Below are 24,383 nucleotides of genomic sequence, written 5' to 3'. Positions count from 1 at the left end.
CTTATATGGCTGTATTAGTGGACCCGTTTTATGAAGGCCTAATCCCTAGTTTAATTTGTAATCTGTTGTGAACAGCTAAGTGACTATTTGTTCATAATATTTCAGATTACAAATTAAAAATAAAAGTGTAGCTAAACTTTAACAAGCTTCTGACATGTCGTAGTGTCATGTCTAAAGTTTTGATTGGTGGGGTCCGAGCACTCATCCGCTTCTTGTCTGTTTGGCTTTTTCTGGAAATGCAATGTATCAGAATACGGGCTCATAGAATTTTTATTGAGCCCATCCCCCGATACATTGATTTTCGTAAAAAGCCAAATGCACACAAAGCGGCTGAGCTCTGACAGAAGCGTAAAATGGCGCCTAGGAGGAGGATGGGTGGAGTTTTTATAGCCCGCTTGGGAAGTACAACCTTCCAGAGGGATGTCTTAAAAAAACGTGGCAAAAACCGCGTCTATTGCAAAAAAAACGATTGCAAAAAAACAGAGCTGATTTTACATGCCGGAATTTCCGCCTGCAAAAAACTCAGTGTGAACCCAGCCTAAGACTGCAAAACGATACAATATACAAAAATGGCGACAGCACTCTGCGAACACTTATGCCACCTAAACACGTTTTGTTAATATGTGCTGATCAAACTTTGTTGTCTCTTATGTATTGCATATATGTGGGGTTGACTGCCTCTATTTTTGATCTTGCACTCCTCCCATTCTGCCCTGGGGGATTTTAATTACTTTAATGCTGGTTACTACCATCCCCAGATATATGTAGGCTTAGTCCCAGTACTGGGTGTATGAGCAGTGTAGGTACCCACCTTATAGAGGTCGCCTTGTCGTGGCACGTGAGCTTACACAATTTGATCAAAATGTGCGCTAAGAACCTCACTATTGTAAGTAGATTAGTCAGCAATGCATATTTATTTATTTATAGGGTTTAGGTAGCATTAGTGTTCGCAGAGTGGTATCGCCCTTCTTGTATATTGTGTGTGTGTATATATATATATAAAAAAGCAAAGGGTTGGAGCAGCACTGTGAACAAATGCCTGACTAGGCTGGTGCAAAGCTTCAAAAATAAAGGAGTGACCTCTCCTTATGTGTTAGATATCCAAAAAAGAGAACGTGAAGCTGCACTCAAATAAAGTGAATTTATTCATCCAACATGGAACCACAACGTTTCACCTCCTCTATGAAGGCATTTTCAAGAGGAGGTGAAACGTTGTGGTTCCATGTTGGATAAATAAATTCACTTTATTTGAGTGCTGCTTCACGTTCTCTTTTTTGGATATATATATATATATATCACAGAAGCAAGGAAAATCCAAACCATAGTGCCACACTGCTCCTTTCTCCATTGACACGAGTCTACATGCCTTGTGTCAATGGCAGCCTGACCACACTTGTAGTTCTCTGTTCCGACACTCATCATGGCATTCAAAGGAGGCAATTATTCCTTCAGTATTTTTGTGCCATGTGGAGGAAAACTGGAGTATCTGGAGAAAACCATGCCGGTATTCTGGTTGATTCAGTTGTATACTCTACTACCCCTATTATGCCAGGTAAAATCTAGTGATAAAAAAAACATACTCCCATTTTCCACTTAAGATATTCACAGTAATGTCATATTTTATCTCCAAGACCAATGAACAGATCTTTTCAAAGATACATATTCCAAAAGTGGCAGTTCACTTTAACTTAGAATACAGACTTCCATGATGCAGTGGAGGAGATTTATTTATGTAGAGAATTATGGCTCAACTTGTGCAATAAAAAAACGAGTACATGTCGTGCTCCAAATTTATTATGTGTTTTATACTTTAAGCCGCACCTTTACAGTTACCACACCTAAACACATTGAATGTGCCTAGAAAAGGGGGCATGATTGAGAGGAGTGGTAAAATGTAGCAGATTTATTAATAGCATTCGCAATTCTTTTGTCTCAACATATTGGAGTCAAGTACAGAGAGAAGTGTGTAAGATGTCTAGCAAGATGGGACAAATTTATTATACACCGTGCGCCTCCGTGTTTTTAACCATGTTGTGAATACAGTCAGCACTTATGATAATGTATCTTTGGGGGTGGAAGTAAAATTATAGGGGTCCTGACTACAATAGATATACTTTTCATGATATTAGAATTCTTGGAAAACCATGGTTACCCAGGGACTACAGAATGACCTCCATAATAGATGACATATATTCTAGCATTCATATTTTGGTAGTTTAGCCTCATAAGGCTTTTTATAGCTTGATGTAAACACTTAAAGGGGTTGTGTGGAATTAGAACAAACAATTTACTCTTTTTTCAGAAACAGCACCACTCTTGCCGGTGGGCTCTGTCTGGTACTGCAGCTCAGTCCCATTTCAGTGAATGGTGAACCCTTGTAAGACTCTTTTTTTTTTTTTTACGACTATGTACAAGGTTGAAATTTCAGTTTTTCTTTTGCACATACTATGTGGGGGAATTAACATAATAGGCCAGACATATATTCACCTCTCATCTTATGTCGGAAGTCTGTGTGGTTGTTCTTCTGAGTCACAAGTGTGTTCTGAAAGGAAATGCCCAAAAACTCTGCTCAGACTAAGTAAACATGTAGTCACTTTATATGAGCCATGATCACTGGCTCTCTTAAAAGTTAAAATAATAGCTCCAGTTATTGGTTATCGTGACATCTGATTTGGTCAGTTCTACATAATGGATATTTTACAAGGTTGAGAAGAGGAGACGTACGTACAGTACATACCTATTCCCCCACTATAATAGGGATTCCATTCCGATCACTTTTTACACCCTACAGATGTAGCAATAATGGTGAAGGATCTGCAACTATTTTCTCTCTAAATTTGACACTCCTCAACTTCAAAACCAGCCTGATAGACTCCATTAACAGTAAAGATACTTTTACACCGGCCAATTTTGACCAGTGCAACGAGCGCTGATCAACTAGACAGCTCGTTGATCGGTGCTCGTTTGCTCCTTTCACAAGGCGCTATGTATGGGGGCGAGCGGTTTACACAGGGAGATGTGCTTCCGACAACGATAATATTTTGAACATTTAAAACGGTACGATCAGCTAATGAACGAGAATTTGCTCGTCCATCTGCTGATTGCTGCCTTGTTTACACAGGGCAATTATCGGGAACGAGCATTCTATGAAAGCTTGTTTGCCCGATAATTGGCCAGTGTAAATGGGGCTTAAGTTAGGTCCTTCAGGATCTGCCTTAGTGATAATGGATCTGATATAAACTGAAGCCATGATGCTAGCGTGGACAGAGACATATTTACAACACAAAACAACATAAGGGTGCAGTCACACGCGGCAGATATTGTGGATGAAACTTCTGCGACTGAAAATTAGTTCCATTTATCTTAATAGAGATGTTTCTACAGCAGGTGCATGGATTTCTGTAAGTTCCATTCGGATGAATTGAACTGATTTTTAGAAATTTCATCCACAAAATCTGCGGCATGTGACTGCACCCTTGGTCATGAGATAAATGTAATTGTATTTGTGAAGTCAAAACTACATTTTGTAATAGGACCTTGCATAGTTTGACTATTCCTAATTTAACCCCTTAACGACCGGCGTATAGTGTTTTTACGTCGGCCGTTCAGGGTAGTTCTTCTGAAGTGTCAGCTTTTCACGTCGGCACTTCAGAAGAACTTTCCCCGCATCGTGCTGGGTGCTGCTGTAAACCGGGCTGCTGGTAACTGCCTCGGGCTTCAGGGCAACGATCGGAGACCACTAGCAGTGGTCTCCGATCGTATTTAACCCCTCAGATGCGGCACTCAATAGCAAGTGCAGACCGCATCTGAGTGGTTTGGGAGGGAGGGGACCGCATTGGAGCGGTTTTCGCGGCGATCTCCTGAAGTCCGGGCTGTTGGTTACAGCCTCGGGCTTCAGGGCAACGATCGGAGACCACTAGCAGTGGTCTCCGATCATTTTTAACCCCTCAGATGCGGCGCTCAATAGCAAGCGCCACATCTGAAGGGTTTGGGAGGGAGGGGGCCGCATCGGAGCGGTTTTCCCGGTCATCGGGTAATCTGCCCCTGAAGCCAAGGCTGTTAGCAACAGCCTTGGCTTCAGAGTGATGACCGGAGACAAATAACAGTGCTCTCCGTTCACGTGATCACTGTGAGAACTATTCACAGTGATCACAAAATGAAAAACAAAGTGTTTCTCCTACCTGTCTCTATGTCTCTCCTCATACTTGTTGCTCTGTGAGAGACAGAGAGAGAATTTTACTTGACACCAAAGACACAAAATGACAAAAAATCTAATATATAAACGTTATATAAACTTCAATTGTATACCTAGGCTAGGGTTATCCTTAGGGCACGTTCAAACGTGGCAGAATTTTTCCGCTGCAAATGTTGGTGCAGATTTGGGCCATTTACGCAACGAATCTGCACCAACATTTGCATATTTGACAGGTAATTCAGACGTTGCAGAAAACACAGCAGACTTGCCACATATTTCAGTTTTTGCATTGCAAAGGCTGAAATACGCAGTGAAATTCCGCTTCTTCTCCGCAACAGACAGTGCATGCTGCGGACAGAAAATTCCTCACCGCAGCCTATGGTCCGCAGCAGAGTTTTCCGCAACGTCTGCACTAACTTTCCTAAGAATGTATAGAAACAAATGTAAAAAACGGCCGCAAGAGAATACCACTGCGGACTGTCCGCAGCGGAATTCCACAGCAATTCCGCCACGTGTGAACGTGCCCTTAGGGTTAGTCTAGGGTTATTCTAGGTTCTATTCTAGGGTTAGCCTAGGTTTAGCCTGGGGTTTTTGTGTAGCGTACGTGTGTGACGTCTGTGTATTTTGTTTGTGCAAAAAAAAAAGTTACAAAAAATATATGTAAAAAAATACGTTTTATAGTCTACGTGTTTGTTCGACATCAGATTTTTGTGAAGCATGCTTTTGTGACGTCCGTGTATTTTTGTCTGTGAAAAAAAAAAAGTAAAGAAAAAATAATAAAATTTGTCTGCGTGTGCGTCTGGTTACAGTCTTTGTCGTGCGTGTGCGTCTGGTTACAGTCTTTGTCGTACGTGTGTGTGTAATTACAATGGCCCATAGAAGGTTCATGGTGGAAGAGGCATACGCCATGTTAATTTCTGACTCTGATGAAAGCGATACAGAAACCGCGTTCGAGGTAGAAATGTTGTCTACCAGTGATAGCGACGACAGTGATACGCTTTCTGCAATTCAAGTGTCGCTGCAGAGTCCACACGCACAGGGCATGTCGCAGAAGCACCACAAAACACGGCCCGCTCTATTCCCCCAGAATATATTGAGTGGGTACCCACAGAGTCATTTTCCCCTAATATCCCAGAATTTATTGCCACACCAGGGATAAATATTAATGTGCAATATTTTACAGCCCTCGATTTTTTTTAAATATTCATTACAGATGAACTATTGGAGCTGGTTGTCAACCAAACCAATCTGTATGCTCGCCAATTCTTTGCTGAAAAGCCAATGTCCTCCCATGCAAAGCAGTGGCACCCCACAAATACTGGCGAATTGAAAAAAAATTTGGGGCTCATCCTCAACATGGGGTTCGTGAAAAAGCCCTCAATCCGGTCATATTGGGCAACAAGCCCTACACATGCCACACCTGTTTCTCCAGCCGTTATGACCAGAAGCCGATATGAAGTGCTAATGCGCTTGCTTAATTTTAACGACAATCAGAAGCTTGACCGCCTGTATAAAATAAGGCCCCTGATAAAAATTTTGGAGGAGTCATTTATGCCGGTGTACAACCCCGAAAAAAACCTAGCGGTGGATGAATAGCTGATGAGTTACAAAGGCAGGCTCTCATTCCGCCAGTACATCCCCTCAAAGAGAGCAAAATATGGGGTTAAAATCTACAAGCTCTGTGAGAGCGGTACAGGCTACACATCTGCCTTTAGAATCTATGAAGGCAAAGACGGTGATATTACCCACATTATTAACTCATTTACTTTCACACTGTTTTTGTAGGGAGAAGCAAAAGGGAGGGTTACTTATTGGATAATGTTTCACTGTAAAAATGCAGCAATTCTGTTTTTTCTGGAAAAACCTATTTTTTATTTCTTTCCACATATTAAAAATACTCACTATACCCCGAGATGAATATTAGCAGGACATTTATACTTGTCAAAGTGACCTGTGGTACCACGGCAAATATAGCGTGGTTCCCTAAAATCAGCTCTGGCGTAAAAAGGCCTCCAAAAGCCAAAATGGACTCCTTCTATGATATGCCCTATAACGGGTCCATATAATAGATTAGACACACATATTTGGTATCACCGTACACGGGAGAAATAGCAGAATGTGGAAAGGTGTCACTTTTATCAATATGTCATATGGTGTTTCGAAATGGCTTAAGAAAAGTGACACTTTTGTAAAAAAAAAAAATGCAATTTCCATTTTTTTGGCCCAAGTTTGGACAAATTCTGTGAAGGGTTAAAACGCTAGAAATAGACTTTAGAGTGTCTAGTTTGTAGAACATAATGTTTTTTTTTACCATTATTTATTGGACTTCAAGTCCATTACCCATACATTAATACCATGGTGTAAAAAACTAAAGACATTTTAGTGCGCAATTGAAAAAACGGGCACTTGGGTTTTATACTATATTTCTGGTAAAAAAAATAAACTACACCTCCAAGTCAGGTGTCCTTATGATCAGGATAAATGAAAAAATATATTTCAATACAATTACTTTTATTTTCAAACTGTTACATTTTAAATGAGGAAAAATCTAAATTTTTTATTTTTTTTCTGTCTTTCCACGGCTATAAAAAAAGTAACAAAAATGTTACCTATACATATATACCACAAAAAGGAAGCACTACATGTCCCAAGAAAAACAGTGCAAAATTCACATCGATGCATAAAACACATACAGAGTTATACTGCGTTACATCTGTGAATAGCAAAACTGCGAAAATTGCTCTAGTCACTAAGGTTTAAAACACCTTCGGTATTAAGGAGTTAAAAAAACTATTTTTTTTTTATATTGGTAGTAGCGTGTGGTCGCACTTGTCTCTTGGATTTATATCCTTTGTAGTGATGTGTGCAAGTTCAGGTCCCACAAGATCCACAGTCATGCAATATGCATAGGGAGGGAACTGCACTCCAGACTTATGCTTTTAATGTGAGTATTTATTTATATCATCAGGGTTCCATAGAAAATCAAGCAGCGCAGTAAAGTTCCAAACATATAGTTATTCATCAAGCTTATTCCAGGGTTCCCTTCAAGAGACTCACCACATGGATTAATCCCGGTGAAGGACCATACATCCAAAACGTTGTTATGCTGCTTGATGTCTTTCCTATATAGATGTGGGAATGGCTTTTGATCTACTTTTTAATGATGTCTTCTAGTCCATTGCACATTTGTTGGAATGTAAAGCTGATGCACATATCTTTTGTATTGACCTTATGTATTTTTATACCTATTAATAAGGCTCTGTTCACATTATGTCAGAGTGTAGTGTGTATGAATTAAGTGGTGTATGCACCAAGAAAGTGCCCAGCGCATTAGACGAATGTATCCATAGGCCACCATTTTGGCATACGCGTTGGCATTTCATTTTTTTTTGTGGTACCCAATGGCGTAGTAGACTACGCTATTCCTTATAAAGGTATACAGTAAAAAAAAACATACAGCACGGTATACATTTTTTGGGGTCCTATTGACTATATGCCCTTCATCAGAGGTATGCGTCTGGAAATCCTCCCAACATGTATCTGTGACGTAGTGCACTGACGTACAGAATTGTGAACAGAGTATAAGGTCAACCTTAATGTAATGTATATTTTTCTATGCTAATTAAGCCCAATTTTACCAGCTCTCCTATATCCTTTTTGCAGTCTGGAACCTAAAATTGAACCCCATTTTTAAGATATGGATTTCTAAGGGATATATTGGGGCATTCTAATTTTTTATTTGGCTTTTACAGCTGCTGATTGGCATTAAGTACCTCTTATCAGATTACTGGTAACTAGTATGTCCAAGTCCTTCTTTTGTGCTGTTAGCCAGTTGTGTTTCATATAATGTATATGCAGCTATATTATTACTGCAGCCTAAGTGCATTACTAATGCCTAATTCACATCTGCAGTTTAGGCTCTGTTAGGCTGGGTTCACACGTGGCGGAATTTCAATTGAATTCCGCTGCGGACACTCCGCAGCGTTAATCCGCAGCGGAGCCGTTTCTCCATTGACTTCCACTTCTATTTAGAAGTGTTCGTTTAGACGATGCGTAAAATTCCGCTGCGGAGCATAGGCTGCGGAGCGGAATTTGGTGTCCGCAGCATGCTCTGTCTGTTGCGGACCAGTGGCGGACTGGTTGCGGACTCATGGCGGAATTTCTCCATTGACTTCAATGGAGATTCTAAATTCCGCAATGAAGTCCGCAGCTGTCATGCACATGTTATGTGTGGTGCGGATGCGTCTTGCTTTTTGGACATGACATTTCTTCATTCTGGCTGGACCTTTGTATTTCTAGGTCTACAGCCAGACTGAGGAAGTCAATGGGGCTCCCGGAATTACGGGAGCGTTGCTAGGAGACGTCAGTAAATAGTCACTGTCCAGGGTGCTGAAAGCGTTAAGCGATCGGCAGTAACTGTTTCTGCACCCTGGACAGTGACTACCGATCCCAATATACAGCAACCTGTAAAAAAATAGAAGTTCATACTTACCGAGAACTCCCTGCTTCTGTCTCCAGTCCAGCTTCCCAGGATGACGTTTCAGTCTAAGTGACGGCTGCAGCCAATCACAGGCTGCAGCGGTCACATGGACTGCCGCATCATCCAGGGAGGTCGGGCTGGATGCCGAAAGAGGGACGCGTCACCAAGACAACGGCCGGTAAGTATGAAATTAGTTTACTTTCACTAGGGAAAGTGCTGTCCCTTCTCTCTATCCTGCACTGATAGAGAGAAGGGAAGCACTTTTCCCTCACTCCGCAGCAGCTAGTCCGCATCAATTTACTGCACATTTTGGGCAGATCCGCCGCAGAATCTGCAACGCAGATTCAGTGCGGCATTGATGCGGACAGTTGCGGAGGAAATCCGCCACGTGGGGGCATGCCCTTAGGCGCCTCCGTTGCGGATTCCGCAGAAAATACCTGAAACAATAGCACAGCATCCTTATTGTTTCCAGTGAAACCACAGACAACCCGACGGAAAACTGACGAAACCCATTAAAGTCAATGGGTCTGGTCTCTGCTGTTCAATGGAGCCTGTGCTTACGACATTTTTTTGCTGCTCTTATGGAGAAGAACAACAACGGAATGCCAAACGCACATATGAACAGGGCCTTAGAGTATGTTCACATGGGGCAGATTTGCAGCAACATTTCTCCGACTGTCCTATTCATCTAAATGAGGCTTGCAAAAATCCATGTACATGCTGCAGAAACAACCCCATTCAGATGCATGGAACATATTTTTCAGTCACAGAAATTTCTGCAACAAATCTGCCACGTGTGAACATACCCTTACATTTTCAAAATAAAGCTCAGCTTTAAGTCTTTTCTACAGGGCGGACTATTGCTGACAGGATTTGGAGAAAGGTAGGCAGTTATGTCATGTATTTAATTAAACCACAGTAGTGTTAGCAAAAAGGGGAAACGAAATCTCCTGAGATTACCCATAGCCTACAAATAGAAACAAACAGAATTTTGCCTAGCTTGTTAAATCCCCCATACTTAGCCCCAAAAAAAAATCAAGGTTTCTTAAAAGTGCTTTAAACTGAATAAAGAAAGTACATATGTGTAAATTAAAAGTGCAACTGTATTTAATAAAACATTTTTTGGGGTGGCCATGGATTTAAATACGACTGGTCCGCTCTCCTGACATGTCTATTTTAGAAAATAATTGCATTCTCCATGAAAATAAACAGTTCTGGAGCATCTTTTCTGCATTGTACCATTCTTCTTATTGCTCCTGGAAATGTATGACTGAACTGACAACTTGGAGTTACCGTTCACCTTGTCAAAGTAGTGTGTCTCTACACAGTCTGACTGTACAATCTGTGCTGAAAGTGTCAGACTGTGTAGAAGGTCATCCTATTGACAAGGCAAATGGTAACAATAAGTTGTCAATTATTCATGTATTTCTAGGAGGAATAACAGAGGAACAAGATGCCTCAGAATTTATATTTACTAGCGAATGCAAGTATTTACTAAAACAGACATGTCAGGAGAGATGACCGGTCCTCTTTAAATGTCTTCTTAGGCTGGATTAATACATTGCATATTTGTTGCAGATTTTGATTCAGATTTTTTAAAACTGATATCCTGAAGATAGGCCATCAATTTATTCTCTTCGAAAAACACCTTTTAGGTGTCAAATACTGTTAGAAATGTTTGTTCAAAATCTCAGTTTCACTATCAAAATAAGAAGACTTTTGTGAATTAATGACACTGTAACACCCAGTTAATAATATGAGTTAGGCCTGATTCACACGAACGTGTTAAACATCCGTGGCACGGCCGTTGAAACAGCGGCCGTCCCACTGACCTATGTAATTCAATGTGGCCGTTCACACAGCCGTTGTTTCAACGGACCGTGTGAAGGGTCCGTGGGAAAATAGGACATGTCCTATCTTTTCACGCATCATGCATCCCTCCATAGACTCTCAACTATGGTGGATGCGTGACATCGCGTCCCACAGCGCTGAGCACGGATGCACCTCGGACGTGAAAAACTGCAGTTTTTCACGTCTGGCATGCGCAGCGCTCGTGTGAATCAGGCCTAACAGTCCAAAAACACCCAGTAAATGACATATGGTTAACACTTCGAAAACTTATCGTCATATACCACTATGATACAGTTAAATATGGATAAAATTGTGATATCTCAACTTTTAAGGTTACTTGTATTATGACTGTAATGGTATTGAATTACTATACTATAGATGTTTGTGACTCTGAGAGATATGAATTTGCTCAATTTTTATCTTTTGTGGATTGCCTATAGTTAAAAACAAATATTTGAAGAATCTGGTGTGTGGTAGGCAAGAATTTAATTTAAAGTTCTTATGTAGAGATTATTTTTATTAGTAATATTAATAATGATAAGATTTGAACGTTATCGTTAATGTAAATGTAAGTTATGCTGCAGAGATAACATCAGGAAAGATTTATCAAAACTTGTGCAAATAAAAAATAGAGCAGTTGCCCATAGCAACCAATCAGAGCCTCTGAAAAATAAAAGCTATAAGCAGTGTATGAAAATGTTAACTACCATTTCCAGAGCACACAGTTTGGAGGGAACACCCAGCGCATACCTTCAACGGAAAATAGCGACATATCCCACAGTATAGGCATTCTGTGGTATACGACGCTACTTAAAGCGCTGTGCTCGGGAAGCCTCTGACATCACTGTCCATATATGGACAGTGACGTCAGGGTCTTTCAACTACAGAGTGCCTGGCCAGAGGGTCGCAGGAGCTATGGCCAGGGACTCCTGTCTTGGGAAAGCTCTTGTGGTCACTGTGTATATGTGAATAGTGATGTTAGAAACTTTTTGTTCATAAATTGTTTATTTAAACAAGGCAGATACAAAAGGGGCAGGAGTGCTACCTGCAGCAAGTAAAATATATTAGAAAAACTGTATGGTACAGAGTCATATACACAAGAACCATAATATAAAATAATCTGTAACCCTAGAATCAATACCAGACAACAGGTCATCAGTCCATTCCCTTCGACCACCAATACTTTTCAGTTTGAAAGAACTGTACATGAAGGGGAAGTACAACACAAAGCGTAGAAAGAAAAAAAAGAAAGTGAAGAAAAAAAAAACAGTGGGGGGGGGGGGGGGGTGGGAGTAAAAAGGAAGACGTCTCTACTGTAGCATGCCAAATCTGTGATCCAGGTAGTTCTACTGAGGTGAATCACTTAGTAGAGCGCGCTACTCATCAGACTTTTGAAATTCTATTCAATGGTCCACGTTTTGCAAAAGCGATGTTGACCATCATTAAGAGAAGATATAAGATTTTCCATGGTCATGAGATCATTAACTTTAGAGAGCCAGAGGGAAATTGGAGGCGATCTCTGCTGTTTCCACAAAAAGGGAATACACATCATAGCAGCTGAAGTTAAGAATCAATTGTTTATAAATCGAGAGTGGGATCTCATAGTGATGGAGAAGGAATAAAGCAGAGCTCATGTCCATGGTCAGATCAGTCAACCTACGAATAACCCAAATCACCATCTCCCAGAATGGGGCCAATACCCCACAAGACAAAAAAAATATGTAAAAATGTGCCCTCTGCCGAGTTACATCGCCAACATGTTGGAGGAACATCTGGAAATAGGACATGTAAACGAGTAGGGACATGGTACCATCTGTAGAGCAATTTGTAGTTAGCCTCTTGAAATCTAGAACTGATAGAGGCCTTATGAGAGAGAGTAGTTTCTGGCCCCCTGTTCTGGGGAGAGCATGATAGTCAAATCTGTTTCCTATTATAGCATAAAAATCGGAATCGACTGGTCAGGAGGTGGTAGTAGAAGCTTATATATCATTGACAATGTGTGGCGCAACATTCCATTCCCCAGGCAAAGAGTTTCGTAAAGGGTCCGATAGATAATAAATGATTAGGTTGAATAGATCTCCAACACCCCAGGGCGCAAGGAAAAAAGATCCCAGAGAGCTCCTTTGTGGGGGGATCAATGTGAGCTATCCCCGAAATGAAGAACCCTGAACCTATCCGCATCAGTCCAGGCCGAAAAACCGGGTCACCAACACTAGGAGGGAAGACTGGATTCCCCAGTATGGGAAATAAGGGGGGCGGCGAAGGAAGTATGTAAGGTCAAATTACAGTATCACGGCTGACATCTAGAGTGGGACCCAAAGTAGGATGAAGGCATAGGAACCGGGTCTGAGACCTATTCAACCAGGGGAGAGCTTTCGGAGAGATCAGGGTGAAAAACGCTCAATATGTAACCGTTGTTTGTCGCGCATGGCGACACCAATCTAAAATCCATGCAAGATGAGAAGCTTGATAGTATGCTTGAAAGTCAAGCAGGCCTATACCACCCCGGTCCCTAGGTCTACAAAGGAGTGTGGGTGTCACGATCTGTGGGTGTGTGAACCCACTGGGCCTCAACACCGTAGCGGGATGGCAGCTGGCCAAACTACAGTGTACCAAGATAATATATATAGCCAAAGCACAAGGGTACATGTGATAGTCCAGACACTAGCAACGGCTAGGCACCGATAGGATCTTGACGGCAGGTGATGCAGACAAGACAGATGACACCAGACGTGGTGTAACACAGCAGACGGCAGAACATGACTCCAACACTATAGCGGGCACAGGAACAACTACAACACGGGACACAGGATACAGGTAGCAGGACATTGGAACAACGGGAACAGGATAACACTAAGGGGCCATTTGCAAGACTAACAGAGGAATATGAACAACGCTCAGGCAATGAGCAAAAGGGCAGGGGCCTATTTAAGTCCAGGGTGATCATGGGCTAATTAGTCATGTAAACCATGTATGCGCACTGGCCCTTTAAGGCCGGGCGCAAGCGTGTGCGTGCACCCTACGGGACACAGCACAGTGGAGCTCACAAGTCCATGACTGCGGCTGTCGAGGGGTGAGTAGTCCCAACGGCCCACGGCCGTGGATGTTACAGTATCCCCCTCTTACGCCCCCTCTTCTTGGGGCCAGAGCGAGGGAGGAACTTCTTCATGAGGGTAGGATCATTGAGGTTCTCTTCTGGCTCCCAGGACCTCTCCTCTGGACCAAACCTCTTCCAATCCACCAAATAAAAAGTTCTTTCTCCTACTTTCTTGAAGTCCAGGATCTCCTTTACCTCAAACACATCGGACGAACCGCTGGGAGCAACAGCAGGGCTAGGGGTTTTAGTTTTAGTGTAGCGGTTCAGGACCACTGGCTTCAGGAGGGACACATGAAAGGAGTTGGGGATTCTGAGGGTAGGAGGCAGCCAAAGTTGTAGGATACAGGGTTAATCTGTTGCAGGATCTCAAAGGGTCCACGGAACCTGGGAGCAAATTTGCATGAATGCACCTTCAGATGGATATTCCTGGAGGATAGCCAGACTTTGGTACCCAGAAGATACTGGGGCGGCTCTCTTCTTCTTCTATCCGCCTTTCGCTTCATGTGATCAACTGCGAGCAGAAAAGAGGACCGGGTCTGTTGCCAGATTTGCGGAAAGTCCTCAAATGCAGAGTCAGCTGCAGGTACCTGAGATGTAGCCGACATAGGAAAAGGGATTCTATGATGTTGACCGCACACAATGTAGAATGTTGTGGAAGTGGTGGACTCACTTGTGTGGTTATTATACGAGAATTCGGCCCAGTCATCATGCTGCATGGAGATGAAGTGGCGGAGATAATTTTCCATGATCTGGTTAATCCTCTTGACTTGCCCATTGGACTGGGGGTGATAGGCTGAGGAAAAGTCCAATCTCACATCCAGGAATTTACAGAGGGCTCTCCAGAATTTTGAGGTAAATTGAACCCCCAGATCGGACACGATGTGAAGGGGCAAACCATGCAAGAGAAAGATGTGCTGAATGAAGAGACTTGCCAGTTGCAGAGCAGAAGGTAGGCCGGTCAGCGGAATAAAATGTGCCATCTTCGAAAACCTGTCCACCGCCACCCACAAAGTATTGCATCCAGCTGAGGGAGGGAGGTCAGTGACAAAGTCCATTGCAATGTGCTGCCAAGGGGCATTGGGTAGAGGCAAAGGTTGGAGCAGACCGGCAGGCTTGGAGTGAGCAATCTTGTTTGAAGCACATACAGTGCAGGAAGAAACAAAGTCCATAACATCTTTGGGCAGCGTGGGCAACCAGAAATGATGAGTTATCAGGTCTTACGATAACTGGTCTCCGTCAGTCTAATGGAGCCATATGGACACGTTTATTGTGTATGTTGGGAGCTTTCCTGGCGTACACAATAGACATAGGGCACAAACGTGATGTGGATCAGGATGCCCTGCTAAAGTTGAGATAGTTGAGATGTACTCACTGAATGGTCCTCTGACCTTTTGATCCGCAAGCTGTGAGGTATAGAAATGAGGCAATATTAGCCCTGTCTATGCTTATAACCGGCCATGAGAGCGCATGTGTTGTCTGAGCAGTCTGAGTCTGAGCAGATGAAGGGAGCTCTCTTGACCAGTAGAGAATACTGTAACATCCAAGGCTGCGGACCGTCGTTCTAACTCACCCATCGACTGCCGCGGCCATGGATTTGTGAGTGCTGGCCCGCATCTCCTCCCCAGGAGACGCCAGCACTCACTTCTGCTCCACTCTGCAGTGTCCCGTAGGGTGTGCACACACGCTCGTGCCCAGCCTTAAAGGGTCATCGTGCACACATGAATTATGTTACAAATTAGCCCTAATCACTCTGCCCTTTCACTCCTTTCCTGAGTGTTGTTTGTATTCCTATGTTGGTCTTGCAAATGGTCCCCTAGTCGTATCCTGTTTCCTGTGCCCTGCTACATGTATCCTGTATCCCGTGCTGTATTTCTTCCTGTGCTATCTCTAGTATTGGAGTCGTGTTGTGCCCCCACTTCACCTGGTAACTTACACCACGTTTGGTGTCATCCGCCACGTTTTGCATCTCCTGCCACCAAGGTCCCGTCTGTGCCTCAGCCATTGCTACTGTCTGGACTATTACAGGTACCCTTGTGCTTGGACTTTATATTGACTCCGTACACTGCTGTTGGGCCAGCTGCTACTCCTCTACGGTGGTGCGGCCCAGTGGGTCCACAAAAACCGCAGATCGTGACAAATACCAAGTGGGCTTATGTTCCCTAATTTGCATACAGTACAGGGAATCTTTTGGCCCCTCATTTGAATGAATAAGATCGGGGGGCATTTAATGGGTCCAGGTGCACCCACTATTTCCCTTTAGCAGGGAGCTATGTCTTGAGAGATATGCTTAACCAATGTTCACACCAGGTATGAAAGTTGATCTTCATATGATCTATTAGAGTCAGTCAAGGAAATCTATTTATCTAAATAATAACCCATACTAATAGTCTTCTCCCAATGATTTGCAAAGTGCTGATGTTAATATTAAGAAAAGTGAGTAAGTACTATCCATGGCATTTTACATCTCAGCCTATAATTCGAGCTATATAAATAAAGATTATTATTATTATTATTCTAACGCCAACATATTCCGCACCACTTTACAATTGCAAGGGAGCATGAACAAACAATATCTGACATTACATAGTGACAAAACTAATTCACAATTCAAACAAGAGGAGTGAAGACCCAGCTCACAAGAGCTTACAATCTATGAGAAAATAAGGGAGATACAAAATGTTAAAATGCTTGTTCAGTACAATGGTCCTGCCATCTTTTATACACATGGGGTGGTACATAAAGCTACATGAGCCGGTCACCAGCCAGTATCCGTGTATGACCGACAAGAAGTGCATTAGGGTGCAAGGAGTGTGGGGGATATTGCTGAATGAGAGGGTCAAGTTCTTATGACTAATGTAAAAGGGAGACCAAGGAAGGGAGTAAGATTAGGGAATGTTATAGGCCTGTCTAAATAGATGTATTTTCAGGGAAACCTTAAAACGGTGGATGTTGGGAATTAATCTGATTGTCTGGGGTAGCGCATTCCATAGGACTGGTGCAGCACGAGAAAAATCTCGGAGATGGGAGGTTTGGATTATGGAGGACGTTCATTTTAGATTATTGGCAGAACGTAGAGCATGGGTAGGGTGGTAGACAGAGGTGAGGGAGGAGATGTGAGGAGGTGCAGCACTGTGAAGAGCTTTGTGGGAGAGAGTAATACGTTTACAATTTATTCTAAAGGGAATGGGCAACCAGGGCAGTGACTGGCACAGGGAAAATACATTGGTGCAGCGGTTGATCAGAAAGATGAGCCTGGCTGCTGCATTGAGAATAGATTGGAGAGAGTGAATCAGAGCGACAATGAGAGTTTTGGCCGTTTCCACAGTAAGAAAAGGGCGGATTCTGGAGACGTTTTGTGGTGAAAGTGACGGGAACGTGCAAGTGATTGAATGTGAAGAGTAAAGCAAAGATCTGAGTCAAAAATAACCCCAAGACAGCGGGTGCACTGCCTAGGAGTTATAGTAGTGCCACACACTGAGATGGAGACATCAGGTTTAGGTGGGTTAGTAAATGGTGGAAAAACAAGGAGCTCAGTTTTAGAAAGACTCAGTTTCAGATAGACCGCGGACATGATGTAAGATAGCACAGAACTTTTCAGTACTGCTACCTCCATGACAAAATGGTTACTGAATAGTCATGTGGAATACATATTCTGCAATTCATCAACATGAGTTGATCATTTGGATCTACCATGCAGGAAAAATATACATTTGAACCAGTATATGACTGTAAACTAGGGACAAACTGTCAAGATCTTGGACCTTATCCGGGAATCAGGGCCAGTTGATAACTATGACTACACAAGTATTATTTGTAATATATCTGTACTGAAGACTTTATGGACTAAATTAGGCTATCCTTCACCTGGGGCAAAGATTCAGTTCACTGCTTTACCCTGTTATCAAATACAAATACCAAGGCAATCTGTTGTTTTTGTGACCCTCCTGTCATCCAACACCTAGGTCCCATACCTCACCACCCACCCTAGTTACTCCCCTATCTTCACTCAAACAATGGCTAACAGTAGGACTAGTTTCATAGAAAATGGGGCCCAGAGAAACCGGTAAAGCAGGAGCTTGGGATTTTTTTAGACAGTTTTTCTCATAAAAATGTAATAATTTTTTTTAATATATATATATATATATATATATATATATATATAACAGATACATATGCACTTTACCTGAGTGTTTATATCTGAATACTGAAATACATTGCCAAATAATACTTCCACAAAGTGCCTACACAATACAGCTATTCAGTGCCTAAATAATACTTCCATACAGTGCCCACATAACCCTACCATATTGCCTGCACAATATTGCTATTAAAAATAAAATGTTTAACTGCTCCACTCTCAGGTTGCTACCTGGGTCCCGTCCTCACGGGGCCCCCTAAAAAACACGGGCTTTGGCAACGGCCTAGCTTTCTACAGCCTTAAACAATCCCTGGCTAACAGGACAATACACATAATCATAGAGATCCATGTATTGTTCTTGTATTCATTATCTAGTATTTTTTATTTTATTTACCTTGTAGACTTTTCCAAATGCCCCGTCTCCAAGCTCAGTGAGGATTTTCCAGTTCTGTTCCAGGTTAATATCCCGACTGAGCCACCGACATTCCACTAAATGCTTCTTTTCTCCTCCATACCCGAGGAGCTTCAAGATAAAGGCCATGATTGAAGGTGTTGAGCATTTGGGATGAAATGATTTGCTATTATGGGTCAAGATGGATTCATTTATCGCAAAGAGCAGAGGAAATGATGAAATCCGGACAAAACATAAGTCAAGACATAAATGTGCATAAAAAGTGTTGAGTAAATGGATAGAAAGTAGAAGAGCAATCTATGGACAAATGGTTACAACTATGCATATACTACTGAGAACGACCTTAGAGGAACAGTGATGAGTTACAGAGGGACGTGAGATGTTTTCTTAATCCATTGTCAAGTAGTTCTTCAGTCATGTCCATAAGTGAAGTATTTTTAGAAGAGAGAACAGACTGATGATACAGAACGCTCAACATATCACTAGAATTTGATGTACAGGAAGTAGAGCGCTGCATGAAGGAAACTAAATGCCACCTCCTCCTTCTAACCACAATTAATTACTGAGATATGCAGCTGCACTAACATCTTATGGTGAGGATACCAGTGTATCACGCAGGTGTAGTATACAATAGGCAAGTTTCCTCTTTTTTGCAAGTTTGCCCACACAGATAGGACTGGTGTCTTCATCATTGTCACACGAAAGCTGGCAATACACAAAACTAATTTTTGTGTAATGTATTAAAGTCTTATGTAAAATGTAATGCCCCAATATCAAAAATGTCACATCCAATTCTAATAACAGACTTGCTTTATAAGATATAATGAAACATAAGTAAATAAATAACAACATTGATTTACCAAGTCATAGATGACAATGTCAATAGTTTTGTCTAGAAATCTACCCCATCTTCCATACAACGGCCTCGGCAGGTGAAATGTGTGGCAGCGATAATAAGCTTAAAGCCAGCAGGTCCTCATCTGGAAATTGGGCTGTCTAGATGGGTAGGAGACAGCAGGCTGTGCAGCATTTATGTGGCAAGTCGTGAACTTCATGGAACCCAACCAGGGCCGGCCTTATGTTCCCTGTGCGGGATTCTCTATTGCTGCCCGCCTGTAACCAAAAATGAACCATGTATATATAGACACGCACATACTGGAACATAAATACTGTACATACGTAGAGGGACTTATTGAGACAAACAGGAAAATATATACACACATTCTGGAATATATACATACATAAAAGTACATATATAGACACATACTGTATACACAGACACACACACACACACACGCGCACATAAATACAATGACAGGAACATATAGAAATACATAAAAAGCATGACATATACACAAGCACAAAGACACATTCACAAACATACCTATATATACCCACACAGGCACGCATATACACAGTGCAGATAATGTAGTAGATCTTACTATCAGTCCTATGTAATACTACAGATAACACAGTGATAACTCTCTGAGTACAGATAATGTAGTAGATATTACCTGCAGTCCTATATAGCACCGCAGATAACACACAGTGATAACTCTCTGAGTACAAATAATGTAGTAGATGTTACCTACAGTCCTATGTAACACCACAGATAACACAGTGATAAGTCTTCGAGTACAGATAATGGAGTAGACCAGGGGTCTCAAACTCGGCCGGGTGAATGGGCCGCACATAGAAAAAATGGGAAGTTGACGGGCCACATTACATTCAAATTTGATACAATACAAAATTATTGTTAATCAATTAGTTATTTGAATTACCATAAGAATACTATATTACTATAATATTACTACATTACTATAATAATGCTACATTACTATAACAATGCTACATTACTATAATATTACTACGTTACTATAATAATGCTACATTACTATAACAATGCTGCATTACTATAATCTTACTACATTACTATAACAATACTGCATTGCTATAACAACACTATATTACTACAATATTACTACATTACTATAACAATATTACATTACTACAATACTATAATAATACTACATTACTATGACAATACTACATTAATATAATAATACGATATTACTATAACAATAATACATTACTATAACAATACTACATTACTATAATAATACATTATTCTAATAATACTACATTACTATAATACTACATTACTATAACAATACTACATTACTATGACAATACTACATTACTATAATATTAGATTACTATAACAATACTACATTACTACAATACTATAATATTACTACATTACTATAATAATACTACATTACTATAACAGTACTATATTACTATAATAATACTACGTTACTATAAAAACACTACATTACTATAACAATACCGCTAGGTTTAAAATTACTGGAAATGTGAGCGTTTACTCCACGTGCTTATTTTAACAATCCAGTTTAAGTATTGCTAAATACAGTCTGGTGGCTCAGTTGGCAGCATTTGGCAGACACAAGAATGTCAAGATTGGGCAACTCCTTCTTAGATACTGCCACAGTGCCTTCTGTAGATACCGCCACAGTGCCCTCTGTAGATATTGCCACAGAGCCCTCTGTAGATATTGCCACAGTACCCTCTGTAGATATTGCCACAGTGCCTTCTGTAAATAATGCGACACCCCTACTAGATAATGCCACAGTCCCCTCTATAGATAATGCCACAGTGCCCTCTGTAGATAATGTCACAGTGTACACTGTAGATAATGCTGTCACGGTCACAGGGTATGTGGGCCCACTAGGCCGCTCCGCCGTAGCGGAGAGGCAGCTGACCAGGTCTCAGTCTGTACAAAAGTCTAATGGCAGTTCGTAACACTTGGGTACCTGAACTAGTCCAGACGGTGGCTGTGGCTTCAGCACGGATGGAGGTCGGTGCAGCAGGTTGCGCCAGACGTGGCGGGCAGTACAAGATGTGGCAGAAGACACAGGACGTGGCAGAAGACACAGGACGTGGAAGAAGACACTGGACGTGGCAGAAGACACTGGATGTGGCAAACGACAGCAGGTGCAGTAGGACATGACTCCAGCACTAGTAGGCACAGGAACAAGAACACAGCACGGGATACAGGAACAGGTAAGAGGGCACGGGTAACAACTGGAACGGGAAACACTAAGGGACCATTTGCAAGACAGATTTGTGATAACTAACAACACTCAGGCAAGGATCAGAAGGGCTGGGGCCTTCTTATAGGCCAGGAAATCATGTGGATTGATGATGATGATTGTTTTCATGTGCGCGCGCTGGCCCTTTAAGAGCGGGCACGAGCGTGCGCGCGCACCCTATGGGACACAGCGGATGAGAGCGGAAGTGAGCGCTGGCGTCTCCTATGAAGGAGAAGGGGACCAGCGCTCACAGATCCATGGCTGCGAGCGTCGGGAGGTAAGTAAACCCCACGGCCTGTGGCCATGGACGCTACAAATGCCACAGTGCCCTCTTGTAGATACTGTCACACTGCCCTCTGTAGATAGTGCCACAGTGCCCTCTGTAGATAATGCCACAGTGCCTTCTGAAGATAATGCCACACCCCTCCTAGATAATGCCACAGTGTTCTCTGTAGATACGGCCACACTGCCCTCTGTAGATACTGCCACTCTGCCCTCTGTAGATAGTGCAACAGTGCCCTCTGTAGACAAGGCCACAGTGCCCTCTGTAAATACTGCCAGTGCCCTCTGTAGATAATGCCACAGTGCCCTCTATAGATACTGCCACAGTGCCCTCTGTAGATACTGCCACACTGCCCTCTGTAGATACTGCCACACCCCCTTGAAGATATCGCTAAACCCACCCATCCCCACCCCATAGATAGTGCCATTGGGACTACCTGCCAGAGAATAGGCTGGGGATTTTGCTCCTAGAGAGAACCCCTGATGTCACTGTCCATATATGGACAGTGATGTCAGGGGCTACTCCTGGATTGGGATCCCCTGCTAGAGCGTCGGCAACGGGGATTTCGACGTCAGTGACGTCAAGTGACGTCAAGGGGTTTCCCGGGCACAGCGATGAGGCTACATTCACACAACAGTGAAAAACAGCCGTGTGATGGACGTTTTTTTAACGGCCGTCAAAGGGCCATTTTCGGAACAATGAAGTTCTATGGGTGTATTCAATTGGCTGTTTTTTTTAGCATGTCCTATTTTTGGCCGTTTTCACGGTCAGACAGCTTCCATAGAGCTACTTCGAGCACTGAGCCCGGGGAAGCCCTTGACATTACTGTCCATATTTAGGACAGGGAAGTCAGGGCTTTCGACAATGGAATCCCCGGCCAGAGCATCGCAAGATCTCTGGCCGGGGACTCCAGTCTTGTAGATAACAACCCTCCATATAGATACTACCCCCCTGCCTGAAGAAAGCAACCCCCCTCATCCCCCATAAATAGCGCCATTGTAGCTCCCTGTAGGAGCGGAATCCCCGGTGGCCTCACCCTGCTTTGGCAGGGGATTCCGCTTCTGGAGAAGCTTCAGGCGTCACTATCCAAATATGGACAGTGACGTCAAGGGGTTACTCCTGGAGCGGAATCCCCAGCTCGCTCTGACAGAGGATTCCGCTCTCCTGAGTCACTGTCCTTATATATCAGGGGCTCCGTCTATAAGCGGAATCCCCGGCCAGAGGAATTCCGCACCTACAGTGAGCTACAGTGGCGCTATCTACAGGGGAGGGGATGGTATCTACAAGGCGGTGCTATCTACAGGGGGCGTGCTATCTACAGGGGGTGCTATCTACAAGGGGGTGCTATATGTGGGGTCTGGCACTATCTACAGGGGACAGTGTGGCGCTATCAACATGGGCCTGGTGGCACTATCTACAGGGTACACTGTGGCATTATCTACATGGGCACTGTGGTCATATGTGGGCTCCATGGCTTTATCTACAATGGGCGCTGTGGCATTATGTGGGCACTGGCACTTTATATGTGGGTACTGTTGTACTATGTGGGCACTGGCACTTTATATGTGGGTACTATGTCACTTTTTTATGTGGGCACTGTGGTACTATGTGGGCACTGTTGCACTATCTATAGTGGGCACTGTGGCACAATGTGGGCACTGGCCCTTTATAGTTGGGCACTGTGGCACTATCTACAGTGGGCACTATGTGGGCACTGTGGCACAATGTGGGCACTGGCCCTTTATAGTTGGGCACTGTGGCACTATCTACAGTGGGCACTATGTGGGCACTGTGTTACTATGTGGGCATTGGCCCAATGTGGGCATTATCTACAGTGGGCACTGTGGCACTATCTACAGGGACATTGCAGCACTATCTACTTGGGCATTGTGGTGTTTTCAGGGGGTTGGGAAAAAAAAACAACCTGACAAATGAAATCCATCCATTTTTTTTAACGGCCATGAAAAATGGATGGCAAACGGATGACAAACGGCCATTAAAAACGAACAGAAGGACTGGAAATGGATAAAACTTTACGCCTCATGCTCATGAACGTTGTTCCACTCGGGTCGTTGTTGACGGCATCCGAGTGGCACCCAATAGTCTTCATGGACCTATTCACTTTAGCGGGCGAATTGGGTCCGTAAATGATTAGTCTCAGATCCGTGGAAAGATAGGACATGTTCTATCTTTCCTCGGATCACTGATGGGACTTGGCCGGCGCACACGGTCGTGTGCATGAGGCGTTAGGGAACCACTGATGCAAAATGGCCATGAAAAACTGACAGTTGATCAGTTTTTAATGACCATTTTTTTTCACTGTTGTGTAAATGTAGCCTAAGGCTACATTCACTCGAGCATATCAGATTGACGCCCGTGAAAAACGTGCGTGAATCTGGTCCGTGTGTGTTGCGTTATACAACAGTGTGCTTTGCGTGTGGCATGCGTTATTCATGTACTCGCAAAGCACATCTTTTTTGTTTTTTTCAATCGAATTGAGGTGCAAATTGGGCACCCGTGCATCCGTGTGCGGTGCATGGTTTTCACGCACCCATTGACTTCAATGGGTGTGTAGGTGCGTGAAAACGCACCAATATAGGACATGCAGTGAGTTTCACGCAGCGGACACTCGCTGCGTGAAAACTTACGCTTGTGTGAACGGCCCCATTGAAATCAACGGGTCCGTGTGCTGCACGTGATTGAGCCCTAAGGCTACATTCACATGACAGTGAAACACGGCCGTGTGACAGACATTTTTTTAATTGGCTGTCACACGGTCGTTTTCAGAACAATGATGTTCTCAGGGTATATTCA

The 24,383-nt window shown here is 42.9% G+C and overlaps 1 protein-coding gene across 1 annotated transcript in view; it reads right to left on the bottom strand.

The window, feature by feature from the left end:
- LOC142750503 (STE20-like serine/threonine-protein kinase) overlaps nucleotides 1-24,383 on the bottom strand; it is a 98,599-nt gene that overhangs the window by 29,545 nt on the left and 44,671 nt on the right. Inside the window, exon 2 of the mRNA XM_075859505.1 lies at nucleotides 18,156-18,284. Coding sequence (XP_075715620.1) covers nucleotides 18,156-18,284 — 129 coding nt within the window. The remainder of the gene's footprint in view (nucleotides 1-18,155; nucleotides 18,285-24,383) is intronic.

Source organism: Rhinoderma darwinii, chromosome 3 (genome assembly GCF_050947455.1).
Source record: "Rhinoderma darwinii isolate aRhiDar2 chromosome 3, aRhiDar2.hap1, whole genome shotgun sequence".
Lineage (NCBI taxonomy): Eukaryota > Metazoa > Chordata > Amphibia > Anura > Rhinodermatidae > Rhinoderma > Rhinoderma darwinii.
Note: the sequence above shows the minus strand (reverse complement) of the source record. Positions and strands in the feature narration are given on the sequence as shown.